Source organism: Hypanus sabinus, chromosome 16 (genome assembly GCF_030144855.1).
Source record: "Hypanus sabinus isolate sHypSab1 chromosome 16, sHypSab1.hap1, whole genome shotgun sequence".
Lineage (NCBI taxonomy): Eukaryota > Metazoa > Chordata > Chondrichthyes > Myliobatiformes > Dasyatidae > Hypanus > Hypanus sabinus.
This window is the reverse complement of record NC_082721.1, coordinates 32064635-32085084: the sequence shown is the minus strand read 5'-3', so window position 1 is coordinate 32085084 and position 20450 is coordinate 32064635. Positions and strand designations below refer to the sequence as shown.

Sequence of the window (20450 nt, the reverse complement as noted above, 5' to 3'; positions counted from 1 at the left end):
GCCAATCTTTGCAAACTCCCAAGGAAGTAGAGGTGCTATCGTACTTTCTTCATAATTGCCCTTACAAGCTGGTCTCAGGACAGGTCCTTCGAAATAATAACACTGAGGAATTTAAAGTTGCTGACCCTTGCCACCTCTGATCCCCTGATGAGGACTGGCTCAGGAACCTCTGGTTTCCTCCTCCTGAGGTCAATAATCAGTTCCTTGGTCCTGCTGACATTAAATAAGAGGTTGTTGCCTTGGCATGCTCAGCAAGATTTTCAATCTCCATCCTATATGCTGATTCATCACCACCTTTGATTCAGCCAATGGCAGTGGTGTTATCAACAAACTTAAATATGGCATTGGAGCTGTGACAGCCATAAGTGTAAATCAAGTAGAGCAGGGGGCTATGCATACAGGCTTGTAGTGCACCTGTGCTGATGGAGATTGTGGAGACGTTGCCGCCAATCTGAACTGACTGGGGTCTGCAAGTGAGGAAATTGAAGATCCAATTACACAAGGAGGTATTGAGGCCAAGTTCTTAGAGTTTATTGAGGGGATGATGGTATTGAATGCTGAGCTGTAGTCGAGAGAGAGCATCGTGATTTAGGTATACATCTTCGCTGTCCAGATGTTCCAGAGTTGAGTGAAGAGTCAATGAGATGGCATCTGCTGTGGACCTGTTGCTCCTGTGGGCAAACTGAAGCAGATGCAAATTGCTTGTCATACAGGAGTTGATATGTTTCATCAGCAATCTGTCAAAACACTTCACTACTGTGAATGTAAGTGTTACTGGATGAAAAGTCGTTGAGACAGGTTACCACATTCTTCATAGCCACTAATCTGGCTTATAATTGAAGCCTGCCTGAAGCAGGTGGGTACCCCAGATACCCAGATTGCTGAAGCGAGAGATTATAGAGAAGATTAGGACATGTCAGAAATCGTGATACAATTTGGTATGAACAGTGCTGATAGGAAAAATGATCAGGTCCTGAAGAGTGAATGTAGAGTGCAAAGTGGGAAACTAAAAAGCAGGACTAGTAATATCTGGATAGCTGCCTCTGCCTGTGCCATATGCCACTGAGGATTAGGGTAGGATGATATGGCAGTTAAATATATGGCTGAAGAAATGTTCAGGAGGCAGTGTTTTATATATCTGTATCACTGGAATCTCTTTTGGGGAAGGTATAACACAGACAAAAGGGTTGTGAGGAGGACTGATGTCCACACAGGCTGCTTTGCTAGAGCTGTTGGAGACGGTTTAAAATAGGTCAGCAGCGGTCGGAAACCAGAGAGGTAGATCAGAGGATAGAGCAACTAGTGTACAGGTAGATGCAGCATGTAGGGAGACTGAGGAAGGACAAAATTGCAGTCAGTCAGATGGGTTGACATCTATTTTAAAGCAAGATAAATCAGGAGCAAGGGAGATGAACTTAGAGCATGGATCAGTACATGAACTAATACGTTGTTGCCATTACAAACTTGGCAGTCACAAGGGCAGGAATGGCTAGTGGATGTTCTGGGGTTTAAATGTTTCAAAAGAGACAGAGTGAGAAGGTAAAAAAGGTGGGGGACAGCATGACAGTCAGGGATATTATTGCAGCTGCAGAAAGGGAGGACAGCATGAAGGGATCGTCTACTAAGTCAGTATGGGCGGAAGTCAGAAACAGGAAGGGAGCAGTCACTATTGGGACTATTCTACAGACCCATCCCCAATGGCAACAGAGACCATGAGGAGCAGATCAGGAGACACATTTTGGAAAGGTACAGGCCTGTTCTCATGGGTGACTTCAACTTCCCTAATATTGACTGGCACCTCTTTAGTGCAAAATGTACCGATGGAGTAGAATTTGTTACGTGTGTCCAGAAAGGATTCCTGATACAATATTATACAGGCCAACTAGAGGAGAGTCCATATTGGATCTAGTAGTAGGCAGTGAACCTGGTCAGGTGTCAGATCTCTCAGAGGATGAACATTTCAGGAGATAATGACCACAACTGTCGTTTTATCTTTAAATAAATAAATTAACTCCCTGACCTTTACCATAGCCTTGGACAGGGAGAGGACCAAATGGTATGGAAAAGAATTTAATTAGGGGAGGGTGAATTGTTTTCCTATTAAGCAGGAACTTGACAGAGAAAATTGACATATGTACTCAAGGAAATGCACGACAGCAATGTGGGAGATTGTTTAGGGTGGACTTACATGTAATTCTGGATAGGTTTGTTCTATGACACAGGTAAAGAAATGTAGGGTGAAGGAACAATGGTTGACAAGAGATGCAAAGCATCTAGTCAAGAGGAAGGATAAAAGACATACTTAAGGACTGGCAAGCAAGAATCAGACAGGGCTCAATCAGGTAGCCAGGAAGGAATTTAGGAGAGCTGGAAGGGAACATGAGAAGATCTTGGTGAGTAGGGTTATGGAAAATCCAATGCATTCTATATGTACATATAGAATGATGACTAGAGTGAGGGTAGGACCGATCAGGGATAACAGGAAAGTGTGTGCCTGGAGTCAGAGGAAGTTCTTAATGAATACTTTGCTTCATTCAGTATTCACTAGTGAGAGGACAGCACAACTAATGTGCTGGAACATGTCAATGTTAAGAAAGATGTGCTGGAATCTTTGAAGAATGTTAGGAAAGATCACTCCCAGCCTGAACGGGATATACCCCAAGTTACAATGGGAAGCAAGAGTAGACTGGCCACAGGTGGTTGCAGGAGGCAGAGGTGTGGCTAGAAATCAACCTCCTACCTCCTTACAGGCAGAGACCATACAGCAAGGCTCCAGAAATAAGGATAATGAAGAGGCGGCTGAGAGAGGCAGAGGAACAGCTACTGGGCCATGTTCAAGGACTTGTCAGTGGATTTGATCTGAATGAATACACCACGGTTGTCACAGACCTTATAAAAAGAGTTGTAGATGAGTCTTCTGCAACCAGAGGCCTTGGATGAACCATGAGATCTGAGGTCTGCCGACGGCTAGATCAGTCGCATTAACAGATGTGGTGACCAAGTAAAATACAAGAAGTCCAGGTACAATCTCCAGAATGCCATCTCACATGCCAAGTGGCAATTCTGGGCCAAATGCAAGTCACTGAAGGATGTCCGACAGTTGTGGCAGGGCTTGAATACTATCACCTCCTACTAAGTAAAACTAAGTGACATGGGTGACAACAAGGTTTCGCACCCAGTTGAGCTCAATGCACTTTTAGCTCACTTTGACTGTTATACATGGAGGCACCTTCACAAACTCCCACAGTCTCAGATGACCCTGTGATTTCAGTCTCTGAGGCCGATGTGAGAGCATCCTTCAGGAAGGTGAACCCACAGAAAGCATCTGGCCCAGATGGGTTACCAGGCTGAGTACTAAAGACCTGAGCTGATCAACTGCAATATCTTTAACTTCTTGTCTTGGCAGTCTGAGGTACCCACCTACTTCAAGCAGGCTCCAATTATATCAGTGCCTAAGAAGAACATAGTAACTTGCCTATGGTCCAGTAGCACTTACATCCACTGTGATGAAGTGCTCTGAGAGGTTGGTGATGAAACATATCAACTCCTGTTTCAGAAGTGACTTGGATCAGCTCCAATTTGTCTACCGTGATACCACGTCAACAGCAGATGCCATTTCATTGTATCTTCAGCCCTGAAACATCTGGACAATGAAGATGAATCTTCATTGATTATGTTCAATACTATCATCCCCTCAAAACTAATCAATAAACTTTAAGACCTAGGCTTCAATACCTCCTTTTACAACTGTATCCTCAATTTCCACACTTTCAAACCTTGGTCAGTTTGGATTGACAACGACATCTCCTCCACAATCACCATCAGCACAAGTGCACCACAAGGCTGTGTGCTTAGCCCCCTGCTCTACTCAGTGTGTAATTATGACTATAAGGCTCAGCACAGCTCCAATGTCATAGTTAAGTTTACTGATGACACTACTGTCGTCGGCCAAATCAGCATATAGGAGTAAGATTTAAAATCTGGCTGAATGGTGCCACAACAACAACCTCTCACTCAATGTCAGCAAATCCAAAGAGCTGATTATTCTGAGTCAGTCCTCATCAGGGGATTTGAGGTGGGAATGGTCAGTAACTTCAAATCCCTTGAGAGGGTTTGTCCTGGGTCCAGCACATAAGTGCTGTAACCTCTTCTTCCTTAGATGTTTGTGAAGATTTGTCATGTCATCTAAAACTTTGACAAACTTCTATAGATGCGTGGTGGAGAGTATATTAACTGGACGCAGCATCATCATCAAGGACCCCCAGCACCCAGGCCATGCTGTCTTCTAGCCGCTGCTATCAGGAAGGTTGTATAGGAGCCTTAGGACCTACACTACCAGGTTCAGGAACAGTTATTACCCCTCAACCTTGAACCAAAGAAGATAACTTCACTAACCCCATTTTGCGAACTGTTCCCACAACCTATGGGTCACTTTTAAGGACTCTTCATCTCATGTTCTTGATATTTACTGCTTGCTTGTTTGTTTATTATTATTCTTTCTTTCTTTTTATATTTGCACAATTTGTTTACTTTGAACTTTTGAGTTTATGTAATAAACCCATTCCTGAACACTTCTAATGAGGAAGTTACAGGAAGGATAGAGAAAGAACTAGTTTTGCAACAAAATTACTTTGAACTGAAGCTGAGATTCAAAAAATCACATCAAGACTTGGTTGCAGCAAGAAATCTCTGAACGCTATCCTGCACTTTGTAAAAAAGGTCAAGATACCACTTATTGACGTTCCAACATCATGTTTAGTTCAGCACAGTTTTCATGCAGTTGCTCAACTTTTTTCAAAGCAAGAAACAGACTGCAAACGTGGGGATCTGAGCCTCCTTCTTCTGAGCGACCTTCAGCTTAGTGTCGAGAAGCTGATATCACTGTACCAAGTCCATCCATCTCATTGAAAGGTGTAAAAGCAATTATTTGTCACTGCTTTGAATTTGCAGTTCCCATTTACTTTCACTGTTTATTGTAAATCAAAATTTTTATAGCTTTTATGCAATAATTGGAAAGGGAGAGGGGTTGCTGGGGATGTGGTCTGGAAGCCGGGGGGGGGGGGGGGGGCGGGTAACCCAAAAAGTTCGGGAACTACAGATCTATCCAATCAAAATTCCATATCTGCTTATCCCTCTTTTCTATAAAGTTCTCCAGCTGTGCAGTATTTCCAGATATGCACAGTCCCTTAGTCCTTTGCTCCTGAACCTCATGTAAATAAAACTGATGAATAACAGAAATTTGCTGAGATGTCAAAAGATGAAGTTCTGAAATTGTAATATATAATTTCATTCTTCAGATTTCTTTCAATACCAGCAACTCCAGGCAACTCACCAGTGATACCGGACACGATGAGAGCAACCTACATTTGAGGCATACACAAAATAGGTTCCATGGTACCATAGCAGCTAGTGAGATGCTAATACAACTCGTGGCGTCAGAGTTTGGAGTTCAATTCTGACATCATCTGCAACAAGTTTGCATATTCTCTCCATGGATTGCATGAGTTTTCTCTGGGTGCTATTGGAGTATAAAAGTTGAGATTGTTTGCTGTGTAACTAAAACTATGTAGTCAACTTTACCCAATTTAGTAGGAGAATGAAATATTAAGAATGTAGAAGACAATGGTGTGTTAATAAGAGGAAGCTAAGAGATGTAAATTATTTAGTCTGTGTTTGCTATTTGCTATGCATGTACCCAATTTAGTAGGAGATAAATCTAAGTGGAGATTGGTGCATGATTTGCGAGCGGTAAGTGATGTGGTAGAGGACTGGCCAGCGGTAGTCCCCAACCCACACACGCTTTTGACTAATGTTCCACCAGAAACAAGTTACTTTTCAGTGATGATTTGTGTTCGGCTTTCTTCAGCATTCCTCTAGCCGACCAGTGTCAGTATCTGTTTGCATTTACTTACAGAGGTGCTCAGTATACCTATAGCAGAATGTCGCAAGGATTTAAACATTCACCTCACGTTTTTAATCAGGTGTTGAAGGCAGACCTAGAGGGCATGCCATTGTTGGAAAGTACATTGTTACAGTATGTGGATGACCTGTTGATTTGCTCCCACAGCAAGGAACAGTGTGAGCAGGACACTATAACTCTGTTAGAGAAGCTGGCGCACGGAGGACATAAAGTATCCAAAAAGAAATTTTGCACACAGCAAGTGGAATACTTAGGCAGGATAATATCCAAGGGAGTGAAGGCGATAGCACCAGATCAGATTGAGACAATAACTAAGGCCCCCAAACCCCAGACTGTAGGGCAGATGATGATGGTTTTGGGAATGGCAGGGTACAGCTCAGATTGGATAGGAGAATATGCTGAGATTGTGGCACCTTTGAGAAAGATAATGAAAGAAGCAGGACATACAAATTTGAAGAATGGCTTACAGTAGAATGGAGAGGTGGAGATAGCTTTCAATACGATTAAATAGGAATTGCAGTCAGCACCAACATTACCTTTGCCTGACTACGAGAAGGTTTTTCATTTGTATGTATCTAGCCAACAGGAGGGTTATGTCACAGCAGTTCTAACACAAGAGACAAGCAGCCGATAGCATACTACAGTACGAGACTAGATGAGGTGGCTCAGGGGTATCCACCCTGTTATCAGGGATTGGTGGTGCTGTACTATGCATATGAAAAGGCATCATCTGTAACCCTGGGCTATCCTGTGACTCTGTACACACACCACAAAGTAGCTGGATTGCTGGAAAGACTGAAATTTGTGCTGACACCAGCCAGGATAGCGGCATATCAGATTTCCAGACATAACTATACAGAGATGCACTACCAGTAATATAGCTGATTTTGTCCCTTTGGGCTATGAAGGAGAACCCCATGATTGTGTAGGGAAGACGATGACATTTGCCAAATTGAGAGCAGATTTACAGTCAGAACCACTAGAGGATGCAGATAAAAAGGTTCTGTTTGTAGATGGCTCTTGTTATAGGGACTATGATGGAAATCATGCAGGGTTCTCAGTAGTGCAGCAGGATCAGTTGAGCTATAAGATTATTAGGATGGAGTCCTGTCCCCAACTGTGTTCGGCCCAACTAGCAGAAATCAAAGCCCTGACAGCTGCGTGTGAAATGATGGAAGGTGAAAAAGTAGACATCTATTCTGATTCGGCATATGCTCATGGAGTATGCCATTTGTTCGGGGCAGTGTGGAAGCAGAGAGGTTTTAAAAAGAGTAATGGAGATACCATACAACATTGTCAGCAAATTCTAGACTTAATAAAAGCCATAATGAAACCCAAAGCGTTGGCTATAGTAAAATGCCAGGCACATAAAAAGGGAAATGATGTAATAACAAAGGGAAATCAAGCTGTGGACGAGGCAGCCAGAAAAGCGTCTGAGTGTACATCAGCTGTCATTGACCCCCAGGTAAGCCTAACTCCAGAACCTGAGGTAGAGGACCTAATTGAAATATAAGGTAAGGCAACTTTGGCAGAACAGAAAATGTGGAGAAAAAGGGGGGCCAAGCAGAACCCGGAAGGCTTGTGGAGCACGGAAGATGGTTTGTTGGTAGCGCCCACCCCTCTACTGACGTTTCTGATTTCAGAAGCGCATGGGATGGACCATTGTGCAAGGGGGGAAGTGATAAAGAAAATAAAGAAGGATGGTTTTTGGTCACCTTATTTCCAGGCTTCAGTGGACTTTGTCTTGTTACAGTGTGAGGTATGCGCACAGAATAATGTTCGGAAGGGAATTACAACCCCAATAGGTCATATTCCTGTACCTGAAGGACCATTTAAACATCTAGTGATCAATTGCATAGACATGATAAAGACAGTGAGACGGAAAAGATACATGCTGGTAGTAATTGATCGATTTAGCAGATGGGTAGAGGCGGTACCTTCAAGAGATCAAGGGGCAAAGACAGTGGTAAAATTTCTGACAAATGCAGTGATCCCAAGGTTTGGAATACCTACAGAAGTTAGCTCAGACAATGGTTCAACTTTTATCCAGAAAGTGGTCAAACTGGTACTACAGGCGCTGAGGATAAAGCAAAGATTTGGATGTGTATACCACCCTCAGTCACAGGGCATGGTAGAGAGAATTAATGGAACCCTGAAAGCCAAAATAAACAAAATTTGTGCAGACACTAAACTTAATTGGGTCGATGCTTTACCGTTAGCATTGATGAGTTACCGCATGCAATCTAATCGAATGACATGCCTGACACTGCATGAGATGCTCACTGGGAAGCTATCATACCTGTAATAGGGGTAAGCAAAAATGTTGAATGGATAAACTATATATACTACAATCAACAGAGATTCATCAACTACACCGAAGATGCACTGGAGGCCTTAGGGCAACAGCTGGATGCAACTAGTAGGATGGCGTGGCAAAACAGACAGGTACTGGATTGGCTTTTGGCAGAAAAAGGGTGTGTGTGTGTAATGTTTAGAGAACAATGCTGCACTTTCATACCGAACAATACTAGCCCAGGAGGGTCTTTCACCAGAGCAATGAATAAATTAAAGAATCTGCGGACGGAGGTCAAACAGAATGCAGGATTTGAACATCAGTTCTTTGATTGGTTGGAAAGTAGACTCGGAGGATGGGGAGCATGGCTGACTAAAATGGCAATAACTGTCAGTATTATATTGTTGAGGTATGCACTTGTGCTGTGCTGTTTTCTTCCTTGTCTCAAATCTCTTGTAGTGCGTGCTGCAACCAAACAATTTCTAATGCTCATGGCAATTACTGAAGCAAGCTCAGTGGAGAAAGAAACACCGAAAATGTATCGTTACAGCCTACAACACCTGCAGGATGAACAAGAGCAAAACGACAGTGTGGGAGTAGATTGTAAGGGCTTCTGAGTCTTTTTCCCTGTCTCAGGTACAGAGGGTCAGGTTTTTGGCTCAGCAGCCCAGGGTAACAGGGAGAGAATACTTTGAGGTCTTGGCGCAGGAAAATTATAGTTTAACCTGATATTTGGGAATAAGTGCTTGAGTTTATTGGGGCTTTTGTGCGCAGACTCTTAGTCTTTTCTCTGTGTGAGACCCTCTGGGTCTCAAAGGGGGGATATATTGGAGTATAAAAGTTGAGATTGTTTGCAGTGTAACCAAAACTATGTAGTCAGCTTTGAAACTTGCTATTTGCTATGCATGTACCCAATTTAGTAGGAGAAAGAAATATTAAGAATGTAGAAGACAATGGTGTGTTAATAAGAGGAAGCTAAGAGATGTAAATTTTGTAGTCTGAGTCTGCTATTTGCTATGCATGTACCCAATTTAGTAGGAGAATGAAATCTTAAGAATGTAGAAGACAATGGTGTGTTAATGAGAGGTAGCTAAGAGATGTAGATTAGAACATGATTAAGTCAATGGGTAGAAACAATAGAGGCGGATGTACGTGTGATACACAACTATAGACCGATTGCATATGCTAATGCAACTAAACCAGGAGATTGCTATAAAACATGCTATGTCCAAGGATCGGTGGGCAATCAGCGACTAGCTCACTGACTGTCTCTGCTTTGATTTGTAAATTAAAGTTTAATACTTCTTGAAAAATCTTCTGCGTCTCCTGGTCGTTTGTGGGGCACAAGAAACCACGACAGTGCTCCGGTATCCTCCCACAGTCCAAAGATGTACTAGTTGGTAGGTTAATTGTTTTTTGTAAATTGTCCCGTGATTTAAGCTATAGTTGAATTTTGTGTGTGTGTGTGTGTGTGTGTGTGTGTGTGTGTGTGTGTGTGTGTGGGGGGGGGGGGGGTTACTGGGACAGCACAGCTCGAAGGGCCAGAAGGGCCTACCTACTCTGTGCTGTATCTCTAAATAAACACTGATTGCAGGCCAGGGTTTTGGGCACTGTTCGCAGGCCAGGGTTTTGGGCACTGTTCTTTTCACATCAATAATATCGTGACTAGGATCGATTTAAAAATGAATGCAACTCCACTGTCCCTCGGAGCAGTGACAGTTAACTATTCATCCACCCACCCCACCCACTCCACATCCACCCTCAGCTGCTTAGTATAGGCAATTATACACGGGCTATTGAGAGCCTTCAGTAATTATTTTTATCTAATTGCTTGCTCTGTCACTCGATATAATATTGGAGCCAGTCCACATCCTAAACATTCTTCGCTAATTGTGATTTGAACTAAGAGGATAGGCAGAACAATATCCAGATGCTTGCACTTCCACAGTGATGTTAACAGTAAGCAATTTTTGCTTTGATGCTACTTGTAAAAAATTCCTTTGCAGATACCAGGACTATGAGTAACATGAACCATTTAACACAGATGGAGGCCTTAACTGTACAGAACAAGCTGTTTCTATGTCTGCTAAAGTTAACTAGACATACTTAGTTGATAATAAGACCATAAGACATAGGAGCACATTGCAATCGAGGCCGATCCTTTTTTACCCTCCTCAGCTCCAATCCCCAGCCTTCTTCCTGTAACCTTTGAGGCTGTGTCCAATTAAGAACCTATCAAGCTCTGCCTTAAATACACCCAATAACCTGGCCTCCTCAGCTGCCTGTGGTAATAAATTCCACAAATTCATCACTCACTGGCTGAAGCAATTTCTCCAGTTCTCTATCTTAAATGGATGCCACTCTATCCTGAGACTGTGCCCTCTTGTCCTAGACTCCCCCACCATGGGAAGCATCCTTTCCACATCTACTCTGTCTAGACCTTTCAACATTCGAAAGGTTTCAATGAAATCTCCCTTCATGCTTCTAAATACCAGCAAGTACAGACCCAGAGCTATCAAACATTCCTCAAATGATAACCCTTTTATTCCTGGACTCATCCTTGCAAACTTCCTCAGAACCCTCTCCAATGCCAGCACATTTTCTAAGGTGGGGAGCCCAAAACTGTTCACAATTCTCAAGGTGAAGCCACGCCAGTGCCTTAAAAAGTCTCAGCATCACATCCCTGCTCTTGAATGCATGACCTTGCAATGAATGCTAACATTGCATTTGCCTTTCTCACCACTGACTCTACCTACAAGTAAACCTTTAGGGCACAATGACACCAAAGTTCTGTTGCATCTACAGATTTTTGAATTTTTTCCCTATTTAGAAAATAATCTGCACACTTATTTCTTCTACCAAAGTGCATGACCATGCATTTTCCAACTTTGTATTTCATTTGCTACTTTCTTGCCCATTCTCCCCTGAGGAATACTGGCAGCCAACCAGAGAAGGAACATTTTATTCCCACTTGCTGTCTCCTACCAATCAGCCAATGCTCTAACCATGGTAGTAATTTTTCTGTAATATCATAGGCTCTTAACTTGGTAAGCAGCCTCATGTGAGGCACCTTGTCAAAAGCTTTCTGAAAATCCAAATATACAATATCCACTGCATCTCCTTTATCTATCCTACTTGTAATCTCTTCAAATAATTCCAACAAATCTGTCAGGCAGAATTTTCCCTTAAGGAAACCATGTTGAATCTATCATATCTTGTCCCGTGTCACCAAGTACTCGATAACCTCATCCTCACCAATTGACTTCAACATCTTCCCAACCACTGAGGCTAACTGGTCTATAATATCCTTTCTGCTGCCTTACTCCTTTCTTAAAGAGTCAAGTGACATTTGAAATTTTCCAGTCCTCCAGAACCATGCCAGAGTCCAATGATTTTTGAAACATCATTACAATGACTCCACAATCTCTACAACTACCTCTTTTAGAACCCTAGGGTGCAAATGATCTGGTCTGGGTTACTTATGTACTTTTACATTTTTCAGCTTTTTGAGCACCTTCTCCTGTGTAATAGTAACTGCACTCACTTCTCTTCGCTCACACTCTTCAACACCTGGCACACTGCTAGTGTCTTCCAAGGTGAAGGTTGATGCAAAGTAGTCATTCAGTTCATCTGCCATCTCCTTGTCCCCTGTTATTATTTCTCTGGCCTCATTTTCTAGCTGCCCTAAATCCACTCTCTTTTATGTTTTACATACTATCCACTTAGATATCGTTTGCTAGCATGCTTTCATATTTCATCTTTTCCCTCCTATTTAGGGTTTTGAGGCATCAATCTTCTGTCAGATGGGTCTCCTTCAAGAGGATTGCATACTGTTTTCACCATCCTCATTGCCAATGTTGTTTGGACCTAGAGTGGTATTTCTATCCACTCCCTTCATCACAACTGATTGAGTGCACTTCCATCTACTTCCCACCCTTGATGCCTAGTCACTGACACCCTACAAATCGTCAGACCATGTCTAATTTTCAATGACATGTTTAATAATATCTCTAAGTACCGCAAACATGAGAAAATCTGCAGTTCCTGGAAATCCAGTTTCTACTCAATATAGAGTTGCATAGATGGGTTTTATTTAACTGCTTCAATAAATGGTTGTTTCTAACTTTTAGTGAGCTTTTTGCTTTTAAAATCATAGAATGATTCAGCACAGTGGGATGCTAGACAGCCTATCATGGCTTTACCAATGTTTTGGAACAGATATTCAATCAGTCCTAGCAACACATAGGAAATGCTGGAGGAACTGCGCAGGCCAGGCACCATCTATAGAAAAGAGTAAATCCTGATGAAGGGACTCAGCTGAAATGTCGACTGTTTACTCTTTTCCATAGCTGCTGCCTGCCCTACTGAATTCCTAGAGCATTTTGTGTTTATTGCTTCAAGCAGTGCAACCCTGATTCCAGGCAGTCTCCAGACCAACTGACCCCCCCATCCCCCACAGGAATTTTAAATGTGATGGAACTGTGGCATATAGTTTAAGTCACTATTTTAGATACTAAAGGAAATCCAGATCTGCATGTTTTGCTTAGCAACAATTAATTATGATTTGTTTTTTTTGTATGTGAAAGAGGAGTCTGAGCCAATAATGATGTTATTGATTCCAAAGTTATTTCCAAGCCCTGTGGACCTATTGTGTTCTCCACAATAAAAACAGACTGAAAACATTGAATGTAATACTTCATCAACCATCAGAGTAGAGCATGCTTATGGTCTACTCCAGATATACTTCAAGTCAGTTAACAAAGATCTGACATTCAGAAAGGGCAAAATCTGACTCTTGCTTTGGTGCTCTCTGTCATGTCTTCAGCATGAGACTGACTGGTTGCCGAGTGTTTACTTACCAGAGCCCCTGACAGGACACATCTCTGGAGTGTGGCCTGCTGCCCAGCATCGCCCTGAGTCACAGCAGCACTGCATCTTGGTATAATGTCCGTGAAGTTCTCCTGCACATCGACCACCCAGCAGGCTGTTGAAGCAGGTGCCAGATCTCTGGTCTGAAAAAGAACGAGGAGGGTTACAACAGGAGTGCATCTACAAGCTCCTTGTTGATTCAGAGGCTGCGTTTTTCTGATCGATTATCATAAAACACCTCAAATTGTTGGAAAATACTGCTCACCAACACATTGCTCTGGATAAAGCACAGCTGTTCCTCGCCATGTCTGCTTAACCTCATTATCTATCTACAAACCATCACACAACTCAATCCTTGGAAATGACCCTGCATGTTGGGGTCCTGAGTTCAACTGATCCTGACAAATGACCCATTGTAAACTGTCTGGAAATAATTTACTCCAGATGGGAAAACAGGAAAATGCATCAATACTTGTGCTGCAATGTTTCACACATTTGATTGCCTCGGCAATATTCCCAAAGCCTGTCGAGCTTTCCTAACCCTAAGAACTTCCAGTAATATTCACAATTTACTTCATTCTTTATGGTCCTTTGAGGTCTCAACTAGCCTTTTTAATTCATAAATTATTAAAGATGGAATGGTGCCACTTTGAACTGGTGCCACTCCAGTTTGCAAACAAATAAGGGTATACAGTAAGAATTGGCAGGCCATCCATTGCTGCATCATCTCCTCAGCAAAGTGAAACACTGAGAGCATGAAGCAGGCTCAGGTTTCTCAGGTTCCTTGAGATTGGATATGTTGATTCTAAAACCTTGGATAAAGGTCTAACTATATACTTGCTATAAAAAGTACTGTGAACTTTGAAACATGTTCAGGTGAAGTGTTAAAGATCCTAAGCTGACAAAAAAAATATTCAGTGGGTCTTAATGGTCATCACTTAGGGTTATCAATGGATGCTTACTGGAAGCAAAAACTGGCTCATTAAATTAAAGCTGAACATGAAAGGTGTGTTCAAAATTATGCTTGTGCATGTCAAGTTTGCCCAATAAAGCCTGTGTTAATGTATACTATCTATGTACATGCTGACATGTACAGTGCAGTTAGACAACTAAGTAATCTCTTTTACCTGCATGAGGCCCATATCCTTCTAGACCTTTGCCCATTTGTGCCTTTCTAAAGGTCTTTTAACCATAATGATTGTATCTGATTCCACCTCCTCTGGCAGTACATTCCAGACATTGAAACGCTTTGCGTAAAAAATCTGTGCCCTCTGGATTATGCTGCCCCTCCCATGGAAAAAGGGTATCATCTACCCTATCAGTGCCTCTCATAATACACCTCCAATAAGTGATCAGTCAACCTGGAAAGGCAAGTCCAGAATATCTGATGTCTTCCCATAACTAAAATTCCTCCAAAACATTCGGGTGAAATTCCTCTGCATTCTCTCCAACACAATCATTTTTGTTCCCATAGTGAGGCATAGCACACAACACTCCAAGTTCAACTACTGTTTTGCAAAGTTGCAACATAACGTCTGAATTTCTATGTTCTGCGCCCCAACTTATGAATGCCATTAGCTTTCTTCACTGCCTTATCTACCTGTAATACCACTTTTAAGGAATAGGGATTTAAACCCCAAGGCCCCTCTACTCAATAACATACCACAGTACTCCATTGTTTACCCTACTCTGTACGCCCTGTCTGACTTCCCAAAATGTGTCATCTCACATTTATCAATCACGCCTGCATTAAAGCAATGGTATATTGGAGTGCCAAAAAGCTATTCTTTTGAAATGTATTCCAGAAAGTAGAGCTCTTCAATAAATCTTTTAAAGCCAAGAGCATTTTTATAAAGTTTACAAAATCTTTTTAATCCTACACAATCAGGGGTTGTGGGAGACGACAAATTTAGATTTGGAGGTCAGGAGAGCTTGGTCCCTGTAATTTCTCTTTGGGAGCTGTGCTTTTGAATGATCTGAACGACCTGGCGTTTTAGTGGTATCCTGAAGGATTTGGCAAACTGGACTCTCAAGAATGCAGGTACAACCATGACCATTGCTGGCGCAGATTGATGCTTTAGACTGGATTTAAGTGGTGATGCCCAGGCCTGAGAGTGTAAAACAAACCGATTTAAAGATTAAAAAGATTAAGGCATTGAGGCTGAGGGCTCACTACTCTGTGCCTTATTCAGCTCAGCACTGAACTGACTCTACAGCTGTAGCCTGCAGCCATCGGGCTCCCGGTGGTTGCACTCACCTCAGCGCTGAACTGGCTCGGTGGTTGTGGACTCATTTTTGGTGATTCTGTGGTTCATGTTATGTGTGTTATTTATTTACTTTTTAAATTGTTTGCATGATTTGTTCTTTTTTCCCACACATTGGGTGTTCAAATGTCTTTGTTGTGCGGGTTCTCTTCTGGAGTTTATTGTGTTTCTTTGTTTTGTGGCTGCTTGCAAGAAGACGAATCTTAAGGTTGTAATCAGTATACATACTTTGGTAATAAAAGTACTTTGAACTTTGTTGACAAGTATGATGTTGGCAGGGCCCATCTTGACTTTTCAACTTTGGTCTGTATACTAAGCACTAGGAAATATTTGTTTCTATTTTAATGAATGAATTTATTCAAAATTAATAAAGCCACAGAACTCCACATTTGAAGGTGGTGTGAAATTGCAAACGGTGGAGGTAGACAAAGATAGCTCAAATGCAAAATAACTTCAAAAATGCTTCAAAATCACACTTGGAAAAGTAGGCAAAAACATACAAGGGTACCTACAGCAGCACTTCAGTCATATTGTTTATATCTGCAGGCAGATGCAAAGGTAATCAACCTATCTTGTGTAGCCCCCGGTAAGCCTCAAGCTCACTCAGCTTGCTTCCGCCTAGGGGGAGCAGCTTTCGGCCCCGCCAAACTGGGTAATCGGCTTGTGGGGATGCTGTGTAGTGTCCCCACCACGCCAAATAACAGACAGTATATCATATGCGAGTTAAATTATTTCACTTTATAGATCTTCCTGGAACTATGTACTTAATAGAGATATAATATAAAAGGAAAAGTAAAGGTGCCAAACTTATCAAAGTCCAACCACTTTGTGCACAACCATTGGAGCTTAGTTAATGAAATCTTCTTGCGACCTCCTCGACCCACTGCCTGGGACCAACCACGGTGATTGACCAGACTCTCCACACTAATCTGTCCTCATCTCCTCTCCTTCTGAAAACCCTGGGTCTCGGACCCCCACTTGGGGTCCATTCCGTCACCCAGCTTACAACATTGCGGCTTCTCCCTCTAACCCCCTCGTGCCGTCTCCCCAAAAGTTCGCACAACACTAGCTTACAGACCCACAAGAAAGAATAACATCTATTCCAATTGGTTAACAAATGAATACAATTCTCATTATCAGTAATTATAACCCAAATAATCTGCGAGAGAAAGCACTCTCTCACCAGTTAACATAACAAAGAAGCACTTTTACTTTTAACGTAACAAAGAAACCATTTTATTAGCCTTAGCAGTAACATAAAAGAAGAAACCCCTTACACTCATATGCACTGAATAACTTGGTGGAGGAGTAGATAATTAGATTAAAGTGTAGAGTTCTGTCCAGTACAAGCAAAGCAGAGTGACTGGGCAGCAATTATATTAGTGGCTGAAGTGGGCAAGATTGTTCGACTTTTGATGTTTACAAGTAGCACTGCCTACAGGATTTGTATGGAGAGTAAGGTAGGTGCCATTTTTTAACAATCCAGAACTATCACATCCACATGTTCAAGTGAATACAGATAATGCAAATCAGCAATAATTGATGATTAATATGCATAAGACTTTATTTGTACAATGGACTATTGTTTGCGGTAACACTATAAACAAAGATCTTCTAGCAGACATGAATCTACAAGTTACAGATCACTGTCTATGTAGTCAAGACAAAGTACGAAGAGCATAAATATTGAATATCTTTAAATTATTTAATTAGTGTTCAGTGGAGTATGAGCACAAAGAAAAACTCAAAAGAATCAAGTGTGTATTGATACACAGAAAAGCAGTTAATCTTGGTCTGAAAGAAGATGCAAAAGAAATGTAAAACTGTAAAAGAAAACAGTAAATAATGGAGAAAGCCAAGACATAAAAATATGTCACTCGAATAAATATTTAAAAATCTTCAAAAGGTTAGGCTGAATCAGACAAATATCCAGACAGAGACATGAGATGGAACTATAATTGATGGTATGAATTGTTAATTAGTTTATGTTAAATAAGGACATGGGAGTTGTTATACTAAATATATTGCAAAGACAAATTTTAGAACAGCTTTGCACTGAGCGTTCTGGTATTTTGAGCATGAGAACAATAGCCAACAGTTTCATTTTTTTGGCCAGGATTATAAAGATCTTGAAGAGCCAATTGGTAATGTATTATCACTCAGGATTGCAGAGTCAAGCCAGCTAAAATACATTCACAGAGTTGGAAAAATACAACACGATTCTCTCAAAGAATATACACCAAATATGAAAAAGAGATTGAAACAGTTTAGTGCCTATAGTCGTTTGAAATCAATCGAGGTGAAAGATGTTGGGACCAGCAAAGCAGACTTTTGAATAATTATGATCCATTTTCTCATATCAATTAATCTCAGATTACTGTCCATATTTCGTACTTAATTTCCATACGATAACTTTATGAAATAAAGTGGTGTTAAAGCAAACACTTACTTTACCATATCTTACAATTTCAAATGGGGCAGCAGAAAGATCAGTGAGAATTGACAATTATTTATTATCAGTGGTCAAGTTGAGCAACAATACACTGATTAGCAAAATTTTTACTGATGGCACATTCCATAACGTTCTATATACCAGAAGATGCAATTGAAATTAGTCAGACTTTGGGTGGAGTTTGGAAGGGAGGCAGTTAAGACTGAGAAATACAGTGAATGACTCATGTTAGAGAAGCAATCCAAAGTTTGTTAGTGAGAGTATACTAATACCACCTAATAAGACTGGCATACGGAAATGCAATGTTGAAGTATGTGTAACAAAGATATGCCTTGTAAAAAAGTAAATAAAATTGCAAGTGTATATCCTAGATTCATATATGCAATAAAATACTCAAGAGACATGTCATTATGAGTATATCACACAATTTGTCCCAAGAGACTGTGGAAGACCCAGTATAAGATCTTCACATAACTGACTCTTGACTTGACTCCATCTTCAATTAAGAAATGGATTTGACATGAAAGATGCAAGTTCCTTTGGGAATATCTATCTATCTATATGTATATAAATATAATTTTCAAACACAGAAGAGCAGTGTAATATATTTAAGTGACTGATATATATGTACATAAACATATATATCACTTTGTTCTACTGCCAAAGAAGAGGCTGGAGAGCAAAGTGTTGCCCCGTGGAGGTTGGGTATCGTGGCTTTGCAGGCCAGTCGCTCTGCAAAGTATACACTGCACTTGGAATCACAGGAGAGAGAAGGAGAGCCATTGCTAACATCACAGATGCAGCAGAGAAAGCGTCAAGATGGCTCTGGATAAAGAGGACGGATCCATGGGTTGCTGCTAGGGCACAGGCCGGGATCTGATCAACCCTGGTTGGGTCGCCTGGGTGAGGGTGTATGATGTTGAGAGACCCGAAACACCTGATGACCTCAGGTAACATCACTGATGATGTGCCCTAGCTTAGCATCATGCAGAAAAAAAAATCGGATAGGTATATGGACAGGAAAGGAATGGAGGGTTATGGGCTGAGTGCGGGTCAGTGAGACTAGGTGAGAGTAAGCGTTCAGCACGGACTAGAAGAGACGAGATGGCCTGTTTCCGTGCTGTAATTGTTATATGATTATATGTTTCTGTAAGAAGAAGAAAATATATAAATAGGCACACACTACAGGGTAACTAGTTGTTGAAATGTGCCCATTCTAGCAGTTCTCCATGTACCCCATACACTCTGCATTGTTGAGGTTCAAAGCAAGAAACACATGCACACACACATATGCAGATCAGATATACATGCACACTTAGCTACAAGTGCACAAAGTGGGAGTTACAGACACACTCCTGCATGTGCAATATCACTTGAATGACTCTTTACTCTGTTGTAGCAAAAGACTGCAGACTGAATTTCTCATGAAGTGGAATATTGTGCCCATTCTACCAAGTATGTAAGACCTGTGAGAACATCGAAGCAAGCTTTATTATTAGTTAAAGGACACAGAGTGATCGGGCAAATGTGGGACAGTTGGATGTACGAATGTTGCTCTACAGTTCTGTCTTCTTTGACTTACCATCGTTAGATAATGTTTCCAGTCCCCTCAATGTCTCTACTGTAGCTATTCTGTTGCCACCAAGTTCACTGCTAACCCGTTCTCCAACTATTCACCCTAATCATCTCCCTCACACTCCATCACAGTCTGGCTCCACCCAACACTACTACTTCTTCTTGTAAAGTTTAATGGTGGTCGGGAGACCAACATAAGGTGCATTATCGCCACCTACTGAGTTGGAGTGTGGAGCAAAGAGACAGGAAGCATACACACTAAATTCCCCACCAAAACAAAATTCAAATAATATTAAAAAGGCTAATGTTTGTGGTGCAGTGACATCAGCGCCAGACTCCAGAGCTAAGGTTCCTGAGTTTGAACCCAGTCGGGCCGCTCCCGGACATGCTTTCCATCCGTCCCGGGTTGAGTGTCGAGCTTGCAACTCGGTCTCGTAAAAAAAACACACTGCACTGTGAGAAGGACGTGGGGGACCACTCACAGAATCTTTCCTCCAAGACAACCACTTGAAAAAAATAAGTGGTTGCCGAGGCTCTGACAGAGTATGGCACACAAAAAAAAATGCTTTCCAGAAAGTCAAATACTTATAACAAACTTTCCATGTTAAACTCTGTCTATCCCAAAGATCTCAATTTAGTAATTAGATGTTTCCTTTGCACCTCATAGGAACTGTATTCCAACAATATATACTGCACCATTTCTTGATAAGTGCACTCCCTACAATTGCCCATATCATGCATATCAATTGCAAACAGGAACTTTTTCAACCTAATATGTCTAATATGTAAACGTGAAAGTATTACTTCTCTCCTTTGATACATATCTACCATGAGTTCCCATCATCCTCTGAATTTTATATAAATGTCATCCTTTCTTTTCCTTATCCAGACTTTGTTGCCTCAGAGATTGAATATATTTTTTAATTAAGCCTTTCATCTGCCCCTTATGGAAAGACACCACTACATTTACTGTATGTCCTTAATTTTAAATGACTGCTTAGCAGGAATGTCTGCTACCTTGTTTCCTTCAGCTCTGATATAGGCAGGAACACATATGAAATGTACACATAGGCCTAG

General features: G+C 41.4%; 1 protein-coding gene across 1 annotated transcript in view; it reads right to left on the bottom strand.

Annotated features, from left to right (window-relative positions):
• The window catches only part of fbn2b (fibrillin 2b), a 274386-nt gene that overhangs the window by 107867 nt on the left and 146069 nt on the right, over nucleotides 1–20450 (bottom strand). Inside the window, exon 9 of the mRNA XM_059991505.1 lies at nucleotides 13073–13225. Within this exon, the coding sequence (XP_059847488.1) occupies nucleotides 13073–13225 (153 nt within the window). The remainder of the gene's footprint in view (nucleotides 1–13072; nucleotides 13226–20450) is intronic.